The 16663-nt window shown below is 46.5% G+C and overlaps 1 protein-coding gene across 3 annotated transcripts in view; it reads right to left on the reverse strand.

The window, feature by feature from the left end:
* Positions 1–1729: 1729 nt before the first annotated feature.
* The window catches only part of Uck2 (uridine-cytidine kinase 2), a 64973-nt gene continuing 50039 nt past the window's right edge, over positions 1730–16663 (reverse strand). For 2 of the 3 annotated variants that reach the window (XM_020169636.2, XM_074047602.1), the window contains exons 3-7: positions 16522–16618; positions 12174–12316; positions 6429–6526; positions 3448–3496; positions 1730–2152 (exon numbers count right to left, since the gene is read on the reverse strand). In XM_020169636.2, the coding sequence (XP_020025225.1) occupies positions 2013–2152; positions 3448–3496; positions 6429–6526; positions 12174–12316; positions 16522–16618 (527 nt within the window). In that variant the 3' untranslated portion in view covers positions 1730–2012. The remainder of the gene's footprint in view (positions 2153–3447; positions 3497–6428; positions 6527–12173; positions 12317–16521; positions 16619–16663) is intronic. The other variant, XM_074047603.1, reaches the window with a different exon arrangement.

Consider the following 16663-nt stretch of genomic DNA (forward strand, 5'->3'; position numbering starts at 1 on the left):
TGGGAGCTTCAAGTATAGTTGAACGTGCTACCCACTGAAAGGCCGAGGCTCTCCTGGACAGGGATGGGACTCACCTGAGCACATGCAGCCTCAGCAAGGCCAGGGACCCTGTGTCCTCAGGATCCCAACCCAGACCTGCCATCCACCCTTCATCTCAGAACTGTATAGGCATGACCACAAAGAAGAAAGAGACAGACCCTGAAACACACACTTCAGGACACATCCACCCTGCTGAGTACCAGCTTTCAAAGCAGGCCCCCTTGGGAGCGTCCCTTGCTCTGGCAGCAGCTGGGTCACAAGGACTCCCCCATAGATCCTGCACAGCAGCCTCCTGATATCACAGGGAAGGCTTTTAAGGATCAAGCTTGACATTTTTTGAAATACCAAGATATTTGGAGACAAATTGAATCCAGAAAAGGAGAATCAGACTGGATGGTGCTGAGTCTGAGAGGGAAACCTGGTGTGCCTAGAGACAGAAGCAGCCTAATTCAAATGAACAGCTCAAACAGGCTCTGAGAGCCATGCAGGGAGAAGGCGCTCCAGAATGTTCCAGGCATAGGCAGCCACAGTGGAAGAAGCACTAGGGTGACCAGCTGGCTTTTCCCTCAGCTAAAAACTAATGCTTAGGGACTCTACCTCAGACCTGCTCTACCTCACTTGTCCCTAAGTTCCTCTAGTCCTCCTCCCAGCACATCAGGAATCTGTGCTTCCTCCAGGCAGGAAGATTCCACCAAAAGGAAGATCTTGGGGAAGATGGCAATCTCCAACCCAAGTGTTCTCCCCATCTACGATTCCAACTTAGGTACCCATGATTTAAATATCCTCCTTTTGAATACTTTAAAAAAAAAAAATTTCTTTCTCCTAGTCCCTTCTTGCTTGTCAGTGGCCATACTCACATGGTCATAGCAAAGTTAAGTGAATGATCCTGGCTCTGCTGCTTCTAGGGGATCCCAGGAGACTGGTATACACTGTCCTCATCTCAGTGCAAATCTCCAGGTCACAGGGCTAAAACCTACTGCCCTCTACATGGGCAGAGCTCCCTCACCACCTCACCACCAGCAGTCCATTACTAGATATCCTCAACCAAACCCCAGAGTGCAAGGGGAGGCTCGGTATTCTACAGTACACCAAAGGAATTGGACTAGGGGCTTCCCTAGGAGGCAAAGGATCGGTGCCTCAGACACTCCCATGGTCACAGTGTCCTCCCATCTTTCCTCGTTCTTTCCACTCAGGAAGAGAGGTCCCCGTAAAATCCTCACCGGGAAAGGAGAAGCAGCACTGTGAGAAGCCGCAGGGTAAGGAAGGAATCACTGAGCAATCCAAGCCTTCAGAGGTGGGGAACAGGGCAAGAAGAAATGCAGAATACTTGCTCTCCTCAGTGGGCCTCTTCCCTGAGTTTGATTTTTGAGTTGAGATCTTACCGAATCTCAGCCCAAAAACGAAAAAGACAAGAGTATCTCTCGTCCACACATTATCAAGCTCCAGCTCCAAGGAGGTGGCATCTGAGAGGAGAGACAGTCCATTGAGCTCCACAGAAACTAAGAGCAATGGGACGTCAGCCACCCTCCTCCACTCCCCGGCTCCCCAGATGCCTGCACCGGCCCCATCTGGAACACAATGGGCCACTGATCTCAGTGGACCTCCAGGCCAACACACAAGCACAGGCCCTTGCAGAATACTTACGGCAAACAGCTTTACAGTACCTGTACATTTACACAAAAATAGATCCTTTTATATATATGTATATATGTGTATTTATAACTGCTTACATGTAGGACTCATAATTAGACATCACCAGTAGTAGTTGGCACCGTCTAGCACTGAAGCTTAGGGTCAAGTTCTGTTTGATTTGCTGTTCCAAAGTACAAAAAGGAAAAAAAAAAAATCAAGGCATTTCATCTCCATGGTGTTTTCTTAAATATAGTAATGTCATAGGAAATGTATATACAGATGATGCGTGCTGGCCCCTCCTGTTTCTTGTAGCTAAGGGCTGGGTTCTGAAGAAGATGGGGTCAATGGGGCCGGCTGCTGGACTCTGACGCCTGCCTCTTGCGTGAAGGGGTGTAGCCGTTGATACAGCCATTGGTCTGCCGCTTGGAGAGCCCTCCATTGAGGATGTCCTGGATGTGCTGCACGATGAGGTTGATGGCCACTGTGGGGCAGAGACCAGTAGTGTTAGGGTGTGGAAGGGAGGGGCGAGGGCACATGCACAGCGCTGTGAGTGCAGAGATCTGTCTGCGTGGACCAGCACACAGGAACCAGAGGCAACACCTGAGGGCGGCCTGCCAGTGCCTGGGACTAGGGTTTTTGATCTCCTTTGTGGAAGTACTCTAAGAAATAAGGTAGGCAATGCTTATCTTATTCATTCATGCTTAATGAATGGGTTTCATATCACAGTCCCTCACTGGATAAAGCAATTAGTCAAAATTCCATAGACCTGATGACTAGCCAGGGTTCTGATACCACTAATTAGTGATGGGCCCTTTGACTAAGGAACCTACCAGCTTCCATCTCAAGAGAGGGCAACCCTATGGAAGGCCCTTTTATCCCCAAAAAAAGTCTGAGGTTCAGCTGTCTTATATTACCATCAGAAATAAGCTAAATACCTCCACCAACCAATCAGTGCCTTCTGGCATGATGCACTGACACAGCACAGCACCAATCATGGGACATCTCTCCAGACCATGTAAGCTGACTCCAATCATGAGGAAACATAGGACAAACCCAAATTGAGAGTCACTCCACCAAAAAATGGGCCTTGCTCATAAAAAATGTCACTGTCGTGAAAACCAAAGACAAGCTAAAGGAACATCTCCAGGTTAAAGGAGACTTACCAATGGTATGTTTCCTGCATTTGACAACTGCACTATGGCTGTGAATGAGAAAGTCCTTATTCTTAAAATAACATGGTGAAATGGTTATTGTGATCAAACCCAAGTGGCTCAGTAAATTAATACACTTTTTAAAAGGAGGGAAAATGAGATATACAAAGAATGAGAAAGCATGGTTCAGTTACTTTACAGGACAGTTCTGCTATACTATGTCAAGTCTGGAGATACTCATACTTCCCAGAAAGAATACATAAAATACTGGAACCAACCAGCTCCTTTTAGGGGCTACCAGGTTGGCAGATTATTCTAAAATAGATTAAGAAGAAGTCCATTTTTGCTGAAAGATGGTCTCGGAAACAAGGTATCCAAGTGTCATTCTTGGGGGTGACAGCAGAAAATAGTCTTAGTGCTCTATTTTTGCTGGAGAGCACATGTTCACTCTGTACCCATACACATATGCCACAGGCCTGTTCCCAAGACCAGATATGTAGGTAGAAATATCTTTCTGACTCACAGTCACAGACTGCAGAGCCTCGTTTGGTCACATCCTGCCCCAACTATAACTGACAACAGGCAGAAGTTTCCCTCCATCAGAGGGCACCCAAATGGGACTCACCAAGATTGTCTGCACCTCTAGGAATGATCACATCAGCATATTTCTTTGTCTGTGGAGAAAGATATTTATAATGCATTAACAGAGCAATTAAGGGACAAACTGGCCCAAGCCCTGCTCCAAAGGGATGCAAGGGAAGGACCAGACTGCCTCTGGGTACAGCTTGAGACTTCAAATATACTGTTTATAACTTCATCTAGAGATATGAAGCCCAAAGAAATGACTAGTTTGCCTGAAATGGAAATGGAAGAAGAGAGGCAGGCAATGACAAATAAGGAATGAGGGCTTTTATGTGTCAGTGAGGGAAAGTGGTCCCAACTGAGTGGTTAATTCAAAACCAATTTGTAATTCAACTTGTAATTATCCACCCTGGATTTCTAGCTACTTCATCCAGACTATAACAGATCAGCTTGAGTTCTTGTTATTAATGCTTAAGATCGTTTCACTGAACACCCTGCCCAGAGAACATGGTCTTTGAAACCAAACACATAAATGTCTCCAACTCTAGGAAAAAATATGAATTAGAAAACCCCAAATTTAAAAGGAGATTGGTTCACCTTGGACTTTTTCAGTCTGAAAGGTGACGCTCTTGACTCCTTGCCCCAGAATAAAGAAAGAAAAAGCAATCCCCACTGATGATGAGTTTCACTGGCTCTGTTCTACCATTTTTAACAAGTAAAGCCATAATTAGACAAACTCCTTTTTGTGTATTTTGTTTTTATCATTTAGTGAGATTCTGTGGACCCTTCTACAAAAAACTGTAACCTGGCATATAACTTGAGTTTTACATATGGCATATAACTTCTATGCGTGAGCATCCCCACTCTGTATAGCGTGGACACTACACTGCTGACATACAGTTGTATCAGGCCCAACCCCAACTTAAATTCTGGGAGTATTTATCAAGTCCCAGTTCCTGGCTTACCGTGACTGAGCTGGTCTTCCCCTGAGAAAAAAGTGGCTAGACAGTGAGAACAAGAAAACACTTTCCCAGGGTCTTTAGCTCCACTACAATGAAGTTAAACAGCAGAAGAGTGGAAGTCAACTCTGGTTTATATCCAACAAGGAATCCACTTTGTATTATTACTATTAAGTTAAAAAGAGCAGGAAGTCCTTAAAAGCAACTGAGGCCAATAGGATTAGGGGACCAGGAACTAGAGAAAAGGTTAGATCAAAAAGAATTAACCTAGAAGGTAACACCCACGCACAGGAAATCAATGTGAGTCAATGCCCTGTATAGCTATCCTTATCTCAACCAGCAAAACCCCTTGTTCCTTCCTATTATTGCTTATACTCTCTCTACAACAAAATTAGAAATAAGGGCAAAATAGTTTCTGCTGGGTATTGAGGGGGTGTGGGGAAGAGGGAGGGGGCGGAGTGGGTGGTAAGGGAGGGGGTGGGGGCAGGGGGGAGAAATGACCCAAGCCTTGTATGAACATATGAATAATAAAACAATTAAAAAAAAAAAAAAAGACCAAAATGTAGGGCAAACACTCAGATGTCGTGTGCACATCTGTAATCCCAGCACTTGGGAAGCTGAAGCAGAAAGGTTCCACGTTTGAGGACAGCCTGGGCTACACAGCAAGAACTTGTCTCAAAAAAATAAATAAATGAATGAATGGATAAATAAGTAAATAAACAAACGGCAAACAAAATGGAGGAACACTAAAAAAAAAAAAAGAGCAGGAAGGTCCTCAGATAGGTATACAGATGGAAAGAATTTCATAGCTCCTCAGTCCCCTCCAGCCTATTCCCAGAAACCTAATCTTGTAACCCAACCCTCCTCACGCCAATGAACAAAGCAACAAGGTTAGTCAGGCTGACTCAGAAAGTCCACCTGTCCCCAGTCAGAAACAAAAGTCAAGTCTGGTTTGACATAAAACCTACTTAACAGACTTAAAGAAACAGAGACAGGCTGGGAACATACTTTTTTAGAAAAGGAGAGAGACAGAGGTCAAATATTAGGATGAACAGAGAAGGTCCCATAGCCATTCTTACCCTAAACCTATTCTCAAGGCCTTCCCAGAATCCAGTCTCAAAAAACCAGGTTAAACGCCAACCTCTCCCTCCCTTCCTCTGTTTGTCTTAATTGTAAGTAATTAAGAAGTGAGACCGTGGTTTAGCCAAGCTGGAGAAGACAAAATGGCTCAGGGGTAGATTCTCCTAAGTTAAATACTCATCCTTCTAAAAGTAGGCCATGTGCCATGTCTTTCCCCACCACATCACACCTCATTCTCTGGTGGTCTCCTCTCACATGACCTTCCAGTCTTACCCTAGGAAGGGGAGGTGTTTCTTTGGCTGAGGACCAAAAGGTGAGACATTACTCTTTCCCCACGTCCTTCTATGAAAGCCATCTTACTAGAGAACCTCCAAATGCCCCCCTTGAGAACTGACAAGCATGAGCCAGGATGGATATAAGGAAGCTTATTCCAGTACAGCGCAGTACTTCCCAAATGGGGCTGATTCAGAGACCAGAAGAGGTTGCAAAGGGATCACCTGTGGCAGAGTTCTGCCTATACAAGCAATCCACTCTTCTGAGGAACTGAGTGGGGACTATCCACAGACCTGACATATCTTCAAATAAGGTCTGACATCATTGCCCCATCCAGCAAGAAGTGCAGAACTTGCTGGGAATTGCACATCCAGCAAAGACTGCCACAACCCTAAATACCAGACGGAAGAATGGCCAGATAGATCAAGAGCCTAGACTGCCCTCTCTTGAGGCTTCAGGACAGGGGGTCACTCAGAGAGAGAAGTGAGATTCAATCTCGGGAGGAACTGCAGCAACTTACAAACTTATAGATGTATCATTAAATTTTAAGTTGTAGCTGGGGTTATCGCTCAAGTGTTAGAGCACTTGCCTAGCAAGTGTGAGGGCCCGAGTTCAAACCCCAGCACCACCCAAAAGAAAAAGTCAAACCCTGAACTAAAAAGGTTTTTTAAAGTTCTACATTCAGAAAAAACAAACCAAGAACACAACTCACTGGCAAGCAGAATTCCTCAAAGGCAGGCTTGACGAACGTAATGTACTGAGATAAAATCTGTTCAAGGTCCCTCCCTCTTTCGCTGATGTCCCTTAATACTATAAGAAAAGAAAAAACAAGAATCAAGAAAATGGTGCAGGAGCCAGCAGAGGCCCACCCTTCGAGGGTGACCCAGGCTCTCGCAGGCTGACAGTCACTCTGGATGACTCATAAGCTGGACTCCTCAGAGGCTTGACCATAAGCAGATCAGCAGCAGCTTCAGAAAAAAACAAGTTATGCTTTTAAATGTTATGACCATCAAATTCTGCCACAAAATGTTCTCTAAAATAAAAGGCTGCCCGGCCAGGCTAACAGCCTTCCCATTTCAAACAACATTTGAATTTCAGTGTGAACCAGAAAAGACCAGGGCAGCCATGGAGACCTCCAGGCAACAAGGAACAGTCTGGCTTGGAGAGGTGGTGGGCTTCACCCAGCCCCTTTGCACTCACCTGTGTCCAGAAGTCCAGAAATGGGTCAACTCATTGCCACCTCCCCCATGCTACCCTAGGGCAGGGAGGACAGGTTGAGGGTCAGTGGTGGGAAGCCCTTCCCACTGACAACAGTGCAGCCCTGGTGGATTCACACTCACCATCTCTATCTTCTGCCATCTCTCCCTGGTCAGCTGTAGTCAGGGACTTTCATCAAACACTGTTTTTAATCAAGTCTTTGGCCAAAAACTGGAAAGAGGTGGGGTCATTGTGGTTCTGCCCCTGCACTAACCTCCCCGAGCCTTGGCTCCCCTTATCAATAGTGAGCACGAAAGGAGACCCTCTCAATCAGTGCAGCCCCCTCTACAGCAGTCACTTTAAATCTTATTACTGAGCTGCTAAATCTTTCACTCCCATCCCCAAAGGTGACCATACCATCAGCAATCACTTCACTGTCCCCTTGGCTCCTTCCCAACCATTTCTCAGGCAACAGACTCACCGGGGGTGAAACACACTGGAAAAGAATACGAGGAATATCTATAGATGAATTCCTAGAAAGCCATGTTGCTAAAGAATGTGTTCACTCACCGTCTCTCACACATATATGCATACTTGGCAGAAAGGAGAAAGAGCATTTTGGCTACAATGCAGACAACTATGATGTCCTTAAGATCAGAGGGCAGAAAACTCTCAGAAGGACTCCCAGCCAGAGAAAAGGGTTTCAACACTACCACCATCTAACCTTTACACTGTCTCCTTGATTTACTAAGTGGTTTTCTACATGAGCCCTGGTAATAAAATGGTTGGTCAGTCCCTAGAATGTCAAGACTTGCCTCACACCCACTCCGACTGTCCGCCCAGCTGCCCAGCACAGCAGCAGTGCCTCCTCCTGCCAAGAAATGGCTTTCTTTGACATTGCCACACAGGGCCCCTACTCCTGCTGCTCTGTAGAATGCTGGAAAGACTCAGCCAGGAAGGAGCCCTAGGGAGCTGCCACGTGGATCACCCCCATAAGCCCTCAGAGCTCTGGCGCATGTAAGTTAATGACTTCAGCAGTGCCAAAATACACAGCCAGGGTGGCCTCCAGATAAAGCACCAAGAAAGAGGAAACCAAATCAGACGGATATCTGAGCTGGATGAAAAACACATACTCACATGTGGACAGCTTTTACTTCCCTGCGAGTGCCTGGGGCTGAGTTTGTTTTGCAAAACCTGCTCTTCACACAACTAGTGTCAGCTTTAGTGCTGTGGGAAGCCTTCTCCCGGCAGCCCACATATGCACACACTCACTCCCTCACATGGTCCTCCTACCACCTTCAGCCTGGGCCATTTCTAACTGTGTGTTGCCTATCTGCAAGTGACCTGTTATGTCACTGGAGAGAAGCAATTAGTCATGCAGAATGCTACTTGGGAAGGTAAATCTGTTCTGCAGCTCAAAGGCTGCTTTTTACTTTTCTATCTAGTAGGTGGGGGGGGGAGTCTAGATTTGAATTCTGACCCCAGTAACTCCTACCCGAGACCGTGGACAAGGTACTTACCCATTTTGAATCTTGATTTCCTTAAGCATAAAACAGAGACAATCCTAGTACCTTCCTCATAAAGTTATTCTTCAGGAAAGCAGGGTGGTACATAATGCTTTAGTACAGCACTCGGTACATGTTCAATAAACCTGCACTGTTATGATGAGTCCAACAACAGCAAAGTATAAAGAGGCTGGAGGAGAGCAGTGTCTCCTGACAGAGTACACCCATGCAGTGGAGGGCAGGAAGCTTACAGGCCCAGCTGAGAAGTACTGCTGAGCACTGGGTGGGTGGGGTGAAGTGCAAGAGGGGCCAGCAGGATTTAACCACCTGAGAACCACAGTAAAGAGGGAGAAACAGGGAAGAGAGGGAGGAAATCATGCCACAGGACATGGGGTCCAAAAGCAGTGCAGACACCAGAAACATGCAACATCAGGAGGCACTGCTGCCTCTGTTCCCCACCAGCTTTTGAGAAAGTTGTCACCCTATGTAAGCTAGGACCCCTCCCTGAGCCCAGGACAACCCAGGGCCGGCCAGCCAGCTGAAAAGCCCTGCTCCTCAGGCTCAGCCAGAAAAACAGGGTCAAGTCAAAGACTAGAACAGACAAGGTCTGGAGACAAACTGGAAAACTCCAGGACTCAACTACTCCCTCCACCCAATCCTCACTCTGACCTTGGCACATTTGCTGGACAGGACAGGCCCTTTTCTAAAGGGCAAGAAGTTGCAGGTCTTCCTGTGTACACTTCCTGGTCTCTCTCCTAAATCCTTCATATCTACTGTGCTCTTTCTGGGTGGCTAAAGCCAAGAGCAAAATTTAAAAGGATCCACAGTCAAGATAATCCCTTGAATATCCCAAAGGCCCTAACGATATAAACCCAGCAGAAAGTGATGCAAGAGAGAGACAGGGATCAGGAGCACTATGAGCCTGTCTTCCCCTACTTCCTCCCTGTCCCTATAATCAGGGCAGCAAGGGAAAGCACAAAACGAAGGCCCTGTGGAAACTGTCCTAAGTACAAGAGGTTCCAGAGGAAGGACCTGCAATCCCTTGAAGCTGTATGACTCCAAGGCAGCTCCTTCCCCAACAAGGATCACCTTGCAATGTGATGGTCACAGACCCAGGGTGTAACAAACAGAGGGATAAAGTCATGGGGCTCAGTCACATCTCCAGGAATGTTTTCAGTCTTAACAGCTGCTCCTGACTCACCCATCCCTCCCTTGCCCTGCAGCAGCCCCGGACCCCACCAAACACATGCCAAGCAGTCTGGATTTTTTGATCCTATGTGGACAGAGTATGAAATTGTACAAATAACATATGGAAAAGTCCCACAAGTCTACCAGGAAATGACTCGAGAGTAGATGACTTATGAAGACAGCAGGTCTCAAACAAGGAGGCAGCGACCTGCCCAGACAGCCTGGGGTAGGCGATGGCTGGCAGAATTGCCCCCAAGAACCACCGGGAGGTGGAAGGACCCATGGGGAGACAGCTCAGGGGGTTCCCTCACTTCACAGAAGGATCTCAGGCCAAGAAAGGAAGGGAGAATGGTCTGTTTAATCCATTTAATCTGTTAAACACGTTAATGACATGTTTTAATTAGATACTAAGTCTCACTCTGTTTCCAAGAATTTTGCTCCCACTCTAAAACCAAGCCTGGTTCTAATTCCCCAGGCATTGTCTTTGTGCTCCCTCCTGCAAGGCCTCCTCCAGCATCACCATATCCTTGAGGCTGAGTCTCACTTGCCAAACTAGTGCTGTCACTAGCCCAGTGAACACCACCTGCTGAGGACGTGGCCCAGCCAGACTCACTGAGAGGCACTGAGAGCCCACAGCAGAACTCTAGGAGACAGAAAAGCACCAGTCACCTGAGCAAAAGCAGATTTCTGATCTACCAAGTAGAGATTTGATGAGAGTACACTGCTAAGCACTTTCCCTGCCCTACCTCTAATCTTCCTAATGATCTCAGAAGTACTGTTAGATGATCATCTATAGAGAAACACAGAACAAGAAGTTAAAACTGAATTTTCCCAAGGCCACACACCCAGTAAGTGGTGAATCTGAGATCTCAGCCCATCCTAACTCCAAAAATTTATTTCTTAATGCAAAACGCTGTTTCCCCAATGTGGCAACCACAGGGATACCAAGTAATCAAGCGAGGTAGTGCCTATGGATAAAGTGACAAGCCAGCACTTGAGCAGAAGTATTGTGTGGAGAGTCTGGCTCAGGCTTCAATTACCCACCAAAAGAGACCATGAAACTCTACCCAGCCAGTGTCAAAACACTAATATCAGGTCTGTTTCATAGCCCCCATAAAGAAATCCAAGCCTGGGGTGTCTCAAGAGACATTTGTTTGTTGGTGAACCTAACAAAGCCAGCTGGGGGGCTGGCATAATAGTACCTGTGTCTCTCCCCAACTGGAGTGGACGTATGGATCCCACTGAGCTACGAGTGTGTGGATCATGTCACTCTTAGAAGGGCAAACCTAGGGAAGTGTTTCTTTACCTAATCTCCTGGGTCCATTAACAGCTCTTGCAATTATATTACTAAATTGGATAAATTGTAGGTTTGTTTCATGAAGAAAGAAGAAAAAAATTACACAGAATTTGAGCTCAGAAGCCTCTGGCGAGGAACTTACAAAATGTGTATCTGCCAATAATTTGTTCTATGGCTAGAAGCAAACCTCGTCATTTCCTGCCTCTGTCCCTCTTTCACACAATGAAGTCTCAAATGTTAGTCATTTTTAATTCCTCTTTTCTGTCACCTCCATCTTGCTACACTTACTGAGCCCTGTTAATTCTCATCTCTCCCTGCCCCACCACCTAAGGACAACAGCCCTGTCTCTGGTCCAGATCAGTCAAACAGTCTTCAAATGGCTTCCTCAGCTGCAATATTCACTTGTATTTGCTGTCAGGATACTCTTCCAATGAAAGGCAGTGGCCACGTCACTTTCCCTGTTCAAGTCCCATAGCAGTTCAGGATGTTTATGGAAGTCTTGGTCCCAACAAACTGGCCCCGAGGTACTTTCTAGTGTCTCCTTATACAGCCCTCTGTATATTCCAGCTACTTGCCACTTGGAGCATGGCACTGTCTGTCTGTCCATGCATGAACAATGCCTCAGACTGCCTACACCCCTGCCCCACCCTGTATCTACATCCTTACCCTCTTTTTTATGGAAGCTCTGCTCTCTCCCCCAGAGTCCCATAGAGCTCAGAATCTCCTACCTCCACCAGAGAGCACTTTTGTGGCTTCAGCAGGTCCATGGGCTCTGTGCACCACAGGTGCCCACTCAGTTAGGCCCACAGGAGGACTCTGCTCCAGGCTGGCTGGAGAGGATGACAGCACACATAAGCAGGTTGTAGGATGAGCTGCCCACTGCTGCAGGCACAGGGGTTCCTGTCCCCAGTGTCCTACAGTTGGTTCCAAAATCACGGTATCTTTATTTTGATGTCTTATAGAAAATCGTTAAGGAACTAGATGCTTCATTAAGATTTTTCCCAGTGAAACCAGAACGTCAACTTCTTACTTCACCTCACAAGCCTTTCGTTATCCAAAACAGTTAAGTGACTAATCCCTTCTCAAATGTCACCAAACATTTGGACAGCAGGATGTCCTGGGGCTGGACTGGCATACGGACCATGGGGCCACCCAGTTGCCTAAGGAAGGCCTATCTTGAGATTCAGAGGGTGGTCCCTGTCACAGGCTCCCAGCTCCCTTGCCCTCAAAGTGACCACCAACAAGGCCGCTAGAGGCCTTCAGAACGCACCTCTTCGGGAGAGCCGGGTGTCCGCATCTGTATCCACGAAAAGCTTCATCTGGAACAGGTCCCGGACCTCCTGGGAGTAGAAGGCCAGGATCCCTTCAAAGAGCACCACGTCTGCAGGATAGATGGTGACTGTCTCCTCTTTCCTGCGAAGCACAAAGCAGGTGATTGGCCTGCCAACATGGTGAGCAAGGGAGACAGCAAGGGCCAGAGATCTGCTGGATTAGGGCCCTGGATTCCCTCCCCAGACTCAATCAGAGCAAGGCAAAAGGGCTTGGCTCACAGCCACACAGAGGCCTAAGACCACCACCAAAGAAAGGGCCAAGAAGGAGCAAGCATAGCTGGGTCGAAGGTCTCCTTTGACCAGTTCTTCTGAGCTTTTGCCATTAAACAAAAATAGAGGCAGATGTCCATTTTCTTGGAATAAAAACATAAATTAAAATTAAAAAAAAAAACTACTTTGGAATGAAGAATACAGACAGACAAAAGCAGATGTGAATTCTTGTTTTCTGAAGGCGTCTCCAGGAATGCTCTCATGCCTGGCATTTCTGCAACCTAATACTGAACTTTAAAAAACAGAAACTCAGTTCTCTCTACCATCCCCACCCCTCCCCCAGACGTGAGGCAACTGAACAGAGGGAGGAAAGGACCACAGGGAAGAGGGGAAGGAAGAAAAAAGAAAAATATTGGAAAGGAGGAGATGGGTGAGAAAGTGTTGGCATAAAGTCAAGTCCTGAGTTCTGTCTGACGTGGCTCTTCCACGAGCCAGCACAGTAGCCTGCTGGGGTCTGCTCTGCCTCCACTTTCCACTGTATTCTTGCCCCTTCAGTCTCTCCAGTGACCTTCCTTGTAGGTCCCCAACTGTCTCTCAGTCCAAATTCACTGAAAAGGCAGTGAGAATTAACCACTTCCAGGTTTATTACTCATCCTGACTAGCAGGTGAGCTAACGTAAGTAAACAAAACCAAATCAAAGACATTTTTTAAAGGTCCTTAAGATAGTAACAGTTCCATCTGTACAAACACAGAGCGATGACCCACTGAGAGGATGGTGTTAGAACTCCCCTCCATAAACATGCTCAGGCTGGATCCTTTGGATTGCATGTAAGTCTTAGCGTTACCGCTAGAGTAACCATCAAGAGGCAGGACATGGGCCATGGGAGACAGCAAGAAAAGGAAACAGGTGAGTACAACAGAAGAGTCTCCAGATCCCTGGAGTGGCTTAGATGCACATGCAAATCACGTGGGGGGTAGGAGGGAAGGTGGGTATTAAAAACATTTATACCTGGTCCCAACTCTAGGAGCTAGGATATAGCTTAGTGGTACAATGCTTGCAAGGTCCTGGGTTCAATCCCCAGCACCACAAAACAAACTAAAAATAAAAAATTAAAAACTTAAAAGCTCCCCAGGTATTTCTAGCATGCAGCCAGGATGGAGAAACACCAGTTTAGAGGAATGTCTGCTGCCAGAAAACAGCACGTGCACACTGTGCTTAGGACAAGGATATACACAGGAAAACAGATCAAAGAGTGAAATAGTGAGGCACTGCAGACAACTGCCCTATACTAAGGAGAGGGGAGAGGGTTCTGCTGGGAAACAGATTTATGGGATTTCTGGGATTCAATTTGAAAAAATACACTAACAGAGAGGGCAATGACTATGATAGGCTTGGAATCTATGGACACTGCAAGATATTCTTACCAGCACGCCTGATAAAACACTAAAAAAGAAATTAGGCAGCTTCCCAGGAAGAAGATAGTAACAGCCTGCTTTGTTGCTGGCACCCTAAGAAGGTGGAATTAATCATTTCCCTAATCCACTGAGATCTAAAGGGGAAAATGTTTCAAAACAACTCAGAACTAAAAAAAAAATTTATTGAGCAACTAACTACTGCCCAGAAAATGCAAGAGGCCATACCATCTAGGAAGTTAAGAGTCTGGCTGGAAGTCCCAGAAAGAAATCTAGACTGTCAAACCATTTGAGATAACCTAAGCCAACTGTTTCATTTGACTAATGAAGATGCCCAGAGAAGGGTTTATGTGCAAATAGGTGTCTTCTTATTGTGAGTGCAAATGTCTGTTACCAAAGGCCCATGGGATGTAGCTCAGCAATAGTGTGCTTGCCTAGCATGTGCAAGGCCCTGAGGCTTGATCCTCAGCACCACTAAAAAAGGAAAAAAAAACTCTTTAGCCAAACATGGTGGTATACACCTGTAATCCCAGCATTTACGAGGCTGAGACAGGAGGATCCTGAGTTCAAGGACAACCTGGGCTACGTGGAGTATGAACAGTTAACCCTAAAAGGCCAGATGCCGAACAAGTAGCCCTTAAGAGTTGGGGGGGTTTGCTGTGGTTTGAGGTTGTCAGGAAACGTTCCCAGAAGAGATGGGCTGTGGGCCACTAAAGAGTAAGGTTTTTAAATATAAGGCTTTAAAATCAAGAGAAAAGGTGAAAAATGCCTGTACTGAGAATTCTACCAAGGTTTTTGTTGTTAATATATGAACTTGATGGAACTCATAGTGCATGAAGCATCTCACTTCCCTTTCCACTTTCCTCCCTGGACACTAGTCAAGCCCTGACTTCTGTCAACAACCCTCACTTCCAATGCCTGGGCTCTTCCAAAGGCCTGACCATTTATAAGGATCTTAAATGTTACTGGGTCTCCTCTCTTCCTGCATCAGTCATCTTTCCACTCCTACATTAGAGACAATGGTAGCTCTCTGCTGTCAACACATTCGTGCTCCTGCCCCTGACATGCATGGCCCTGCATTATCTGAAGCCTAGCTCCCCACCTCCTCCACCTGCTGACCCTCTCTCCACACACGGGCTCCCAATCCTCACTTACCCCAGCTATAGGTGTCCACCAAGTTGGTGCATGCCCATCCCTGAAAAGCTTCCCTATCTGCTGCTTGGAAATCCCTTCCCCCAACTTCTTATCTTTCCAACCTATCATTTAAATACCACCTCTTCTGTACAACCTGCTCGAAGTCCTCCAGCCCATCCTTCCTTCTTCACAGGCTCTTGCCTTAGTTGTCCTGCTGCACTCTAAGTCTTTCCTTAAACTCAGGAAGTGGTGGGCTGGGGTGTCTCTTGTCAGAATCCTTTTCCCTGTGTGGTTCCCAATTACTCTGTTAATGAAGACTTAGAAGCTGACAGAGGTAAAATTCACAATGCTCAAGTTACTGTAAAAGTGAGACAGGGACACTTTGCAAACACTCCACAAGGCCCCACTTTGAGGAGGCCCAGATGTGGTTGTTTCTTAAGACTTTTCCATGAATCTTAGCTTCTGCTTCAATGATCAGGCTGGAAAAGTGTGATAGGTGTTTTATCCTTTGACCTTCAAAAGTCATTACTTTCTCAGCCTCCAACAATCAGGAAAGCTCTAATTCCTACACTAAATCCCATTATTCCTGCACAATTTGTAGGGGCTCAGTAGAAGACCAACACAGGAGACATGATATCTGGTGCCTTGATCTCTGAACTTTCCACCCAGCTGGATCTGGCCCTGGGATGTACTTCGGAGACACTGGTGGGAGGTAGGCTAAGCAGCAAAACAGCCCCACTGTGCATCTCCAAGTGCTCTCCCCCTCTCATCCTCCTCCAATCCAATCCTTGCCACACTCTCATGTTCTGGCTTGTGAGAGTGGCACAGGTGTGTGTGTGCTGCATTAAGGGCTGACTCAGATGTGCAGTGCAGGAGCTTGCTGAGAAATAACTGGCTTTAAAAACGTGGGAACATCTGGTAAGGGACAGATATTGAGATCTAATTTCCTTTTCAAAAAATTAACTCAAGAGAGAATGGGATAATGAAACGAGAGAGGAAGAACACTCCACAGAGCTTATGCGAGAAATGTTCACAACAGTCCACAGGCTGGGAGTTCTAAGAGGTTTTATGTTAACCGCAGGACAGAATGAGCAGAAAGCTCTGCACAGCTCTGAAGGTGCCAGGGGTCTGGCCAGCAGGCCTGAATGCTCCAGGAACCCATTTCCACCCCTCAGAGGAAGATAAGCTATAAATCTAGTCATTAGTTTTGTCCTAATCAGGATCACCACCGCTCCACTTCACTGGAGAGGACCGGTTTGTCTTGATCACAAAATTTTCAGGACTGTTTGGTTAACTTTGTGATGGGCCTTTCTTTTCTTTTCAGAAAGGCCAGGCCTTTCCAGGAAACACTTGTGCAAAGCCCCATCACACACTGCAGCACTGTCCCTTCTACTGACAGCTGCAGTGGCATGGGGCAGGGTTAGGACAGTGGCCTGAGTGCATCAGCTGGGGACGGGGGTCTAAGCACACACCAGGAAATGTTCTGAGTTACAGTGGGTAGCAACCTCCAGCCCAGAACAGCCCACTTACCGAGAGTGGGAGACAAAGTCATACACAGGGATCTGCACTGTTTTCCCTTCGGTGATTTCTTTGAGTGTTTTGAAGATGAGTTCATTGTCAAAGGCATCTGAAGAAAATCAAACTGTTAACATATTTCTTAGTTTGAAACTAA

The sequence above is a fragment of the Castor canadensis genome, chromosome 11 (genome assembly GCF_047511655.1).
Source record: "Castor canadensis chromosome 11, mCasCan1.hap1v2, whole genome shotgun sequence".
Taxonomy (NCBI): domain Eukaryota; kingdom Metazoa; phylum Chordata; class Mammalia; order Rodentia; family Castoridae; genus Castor; species Castor canadensis.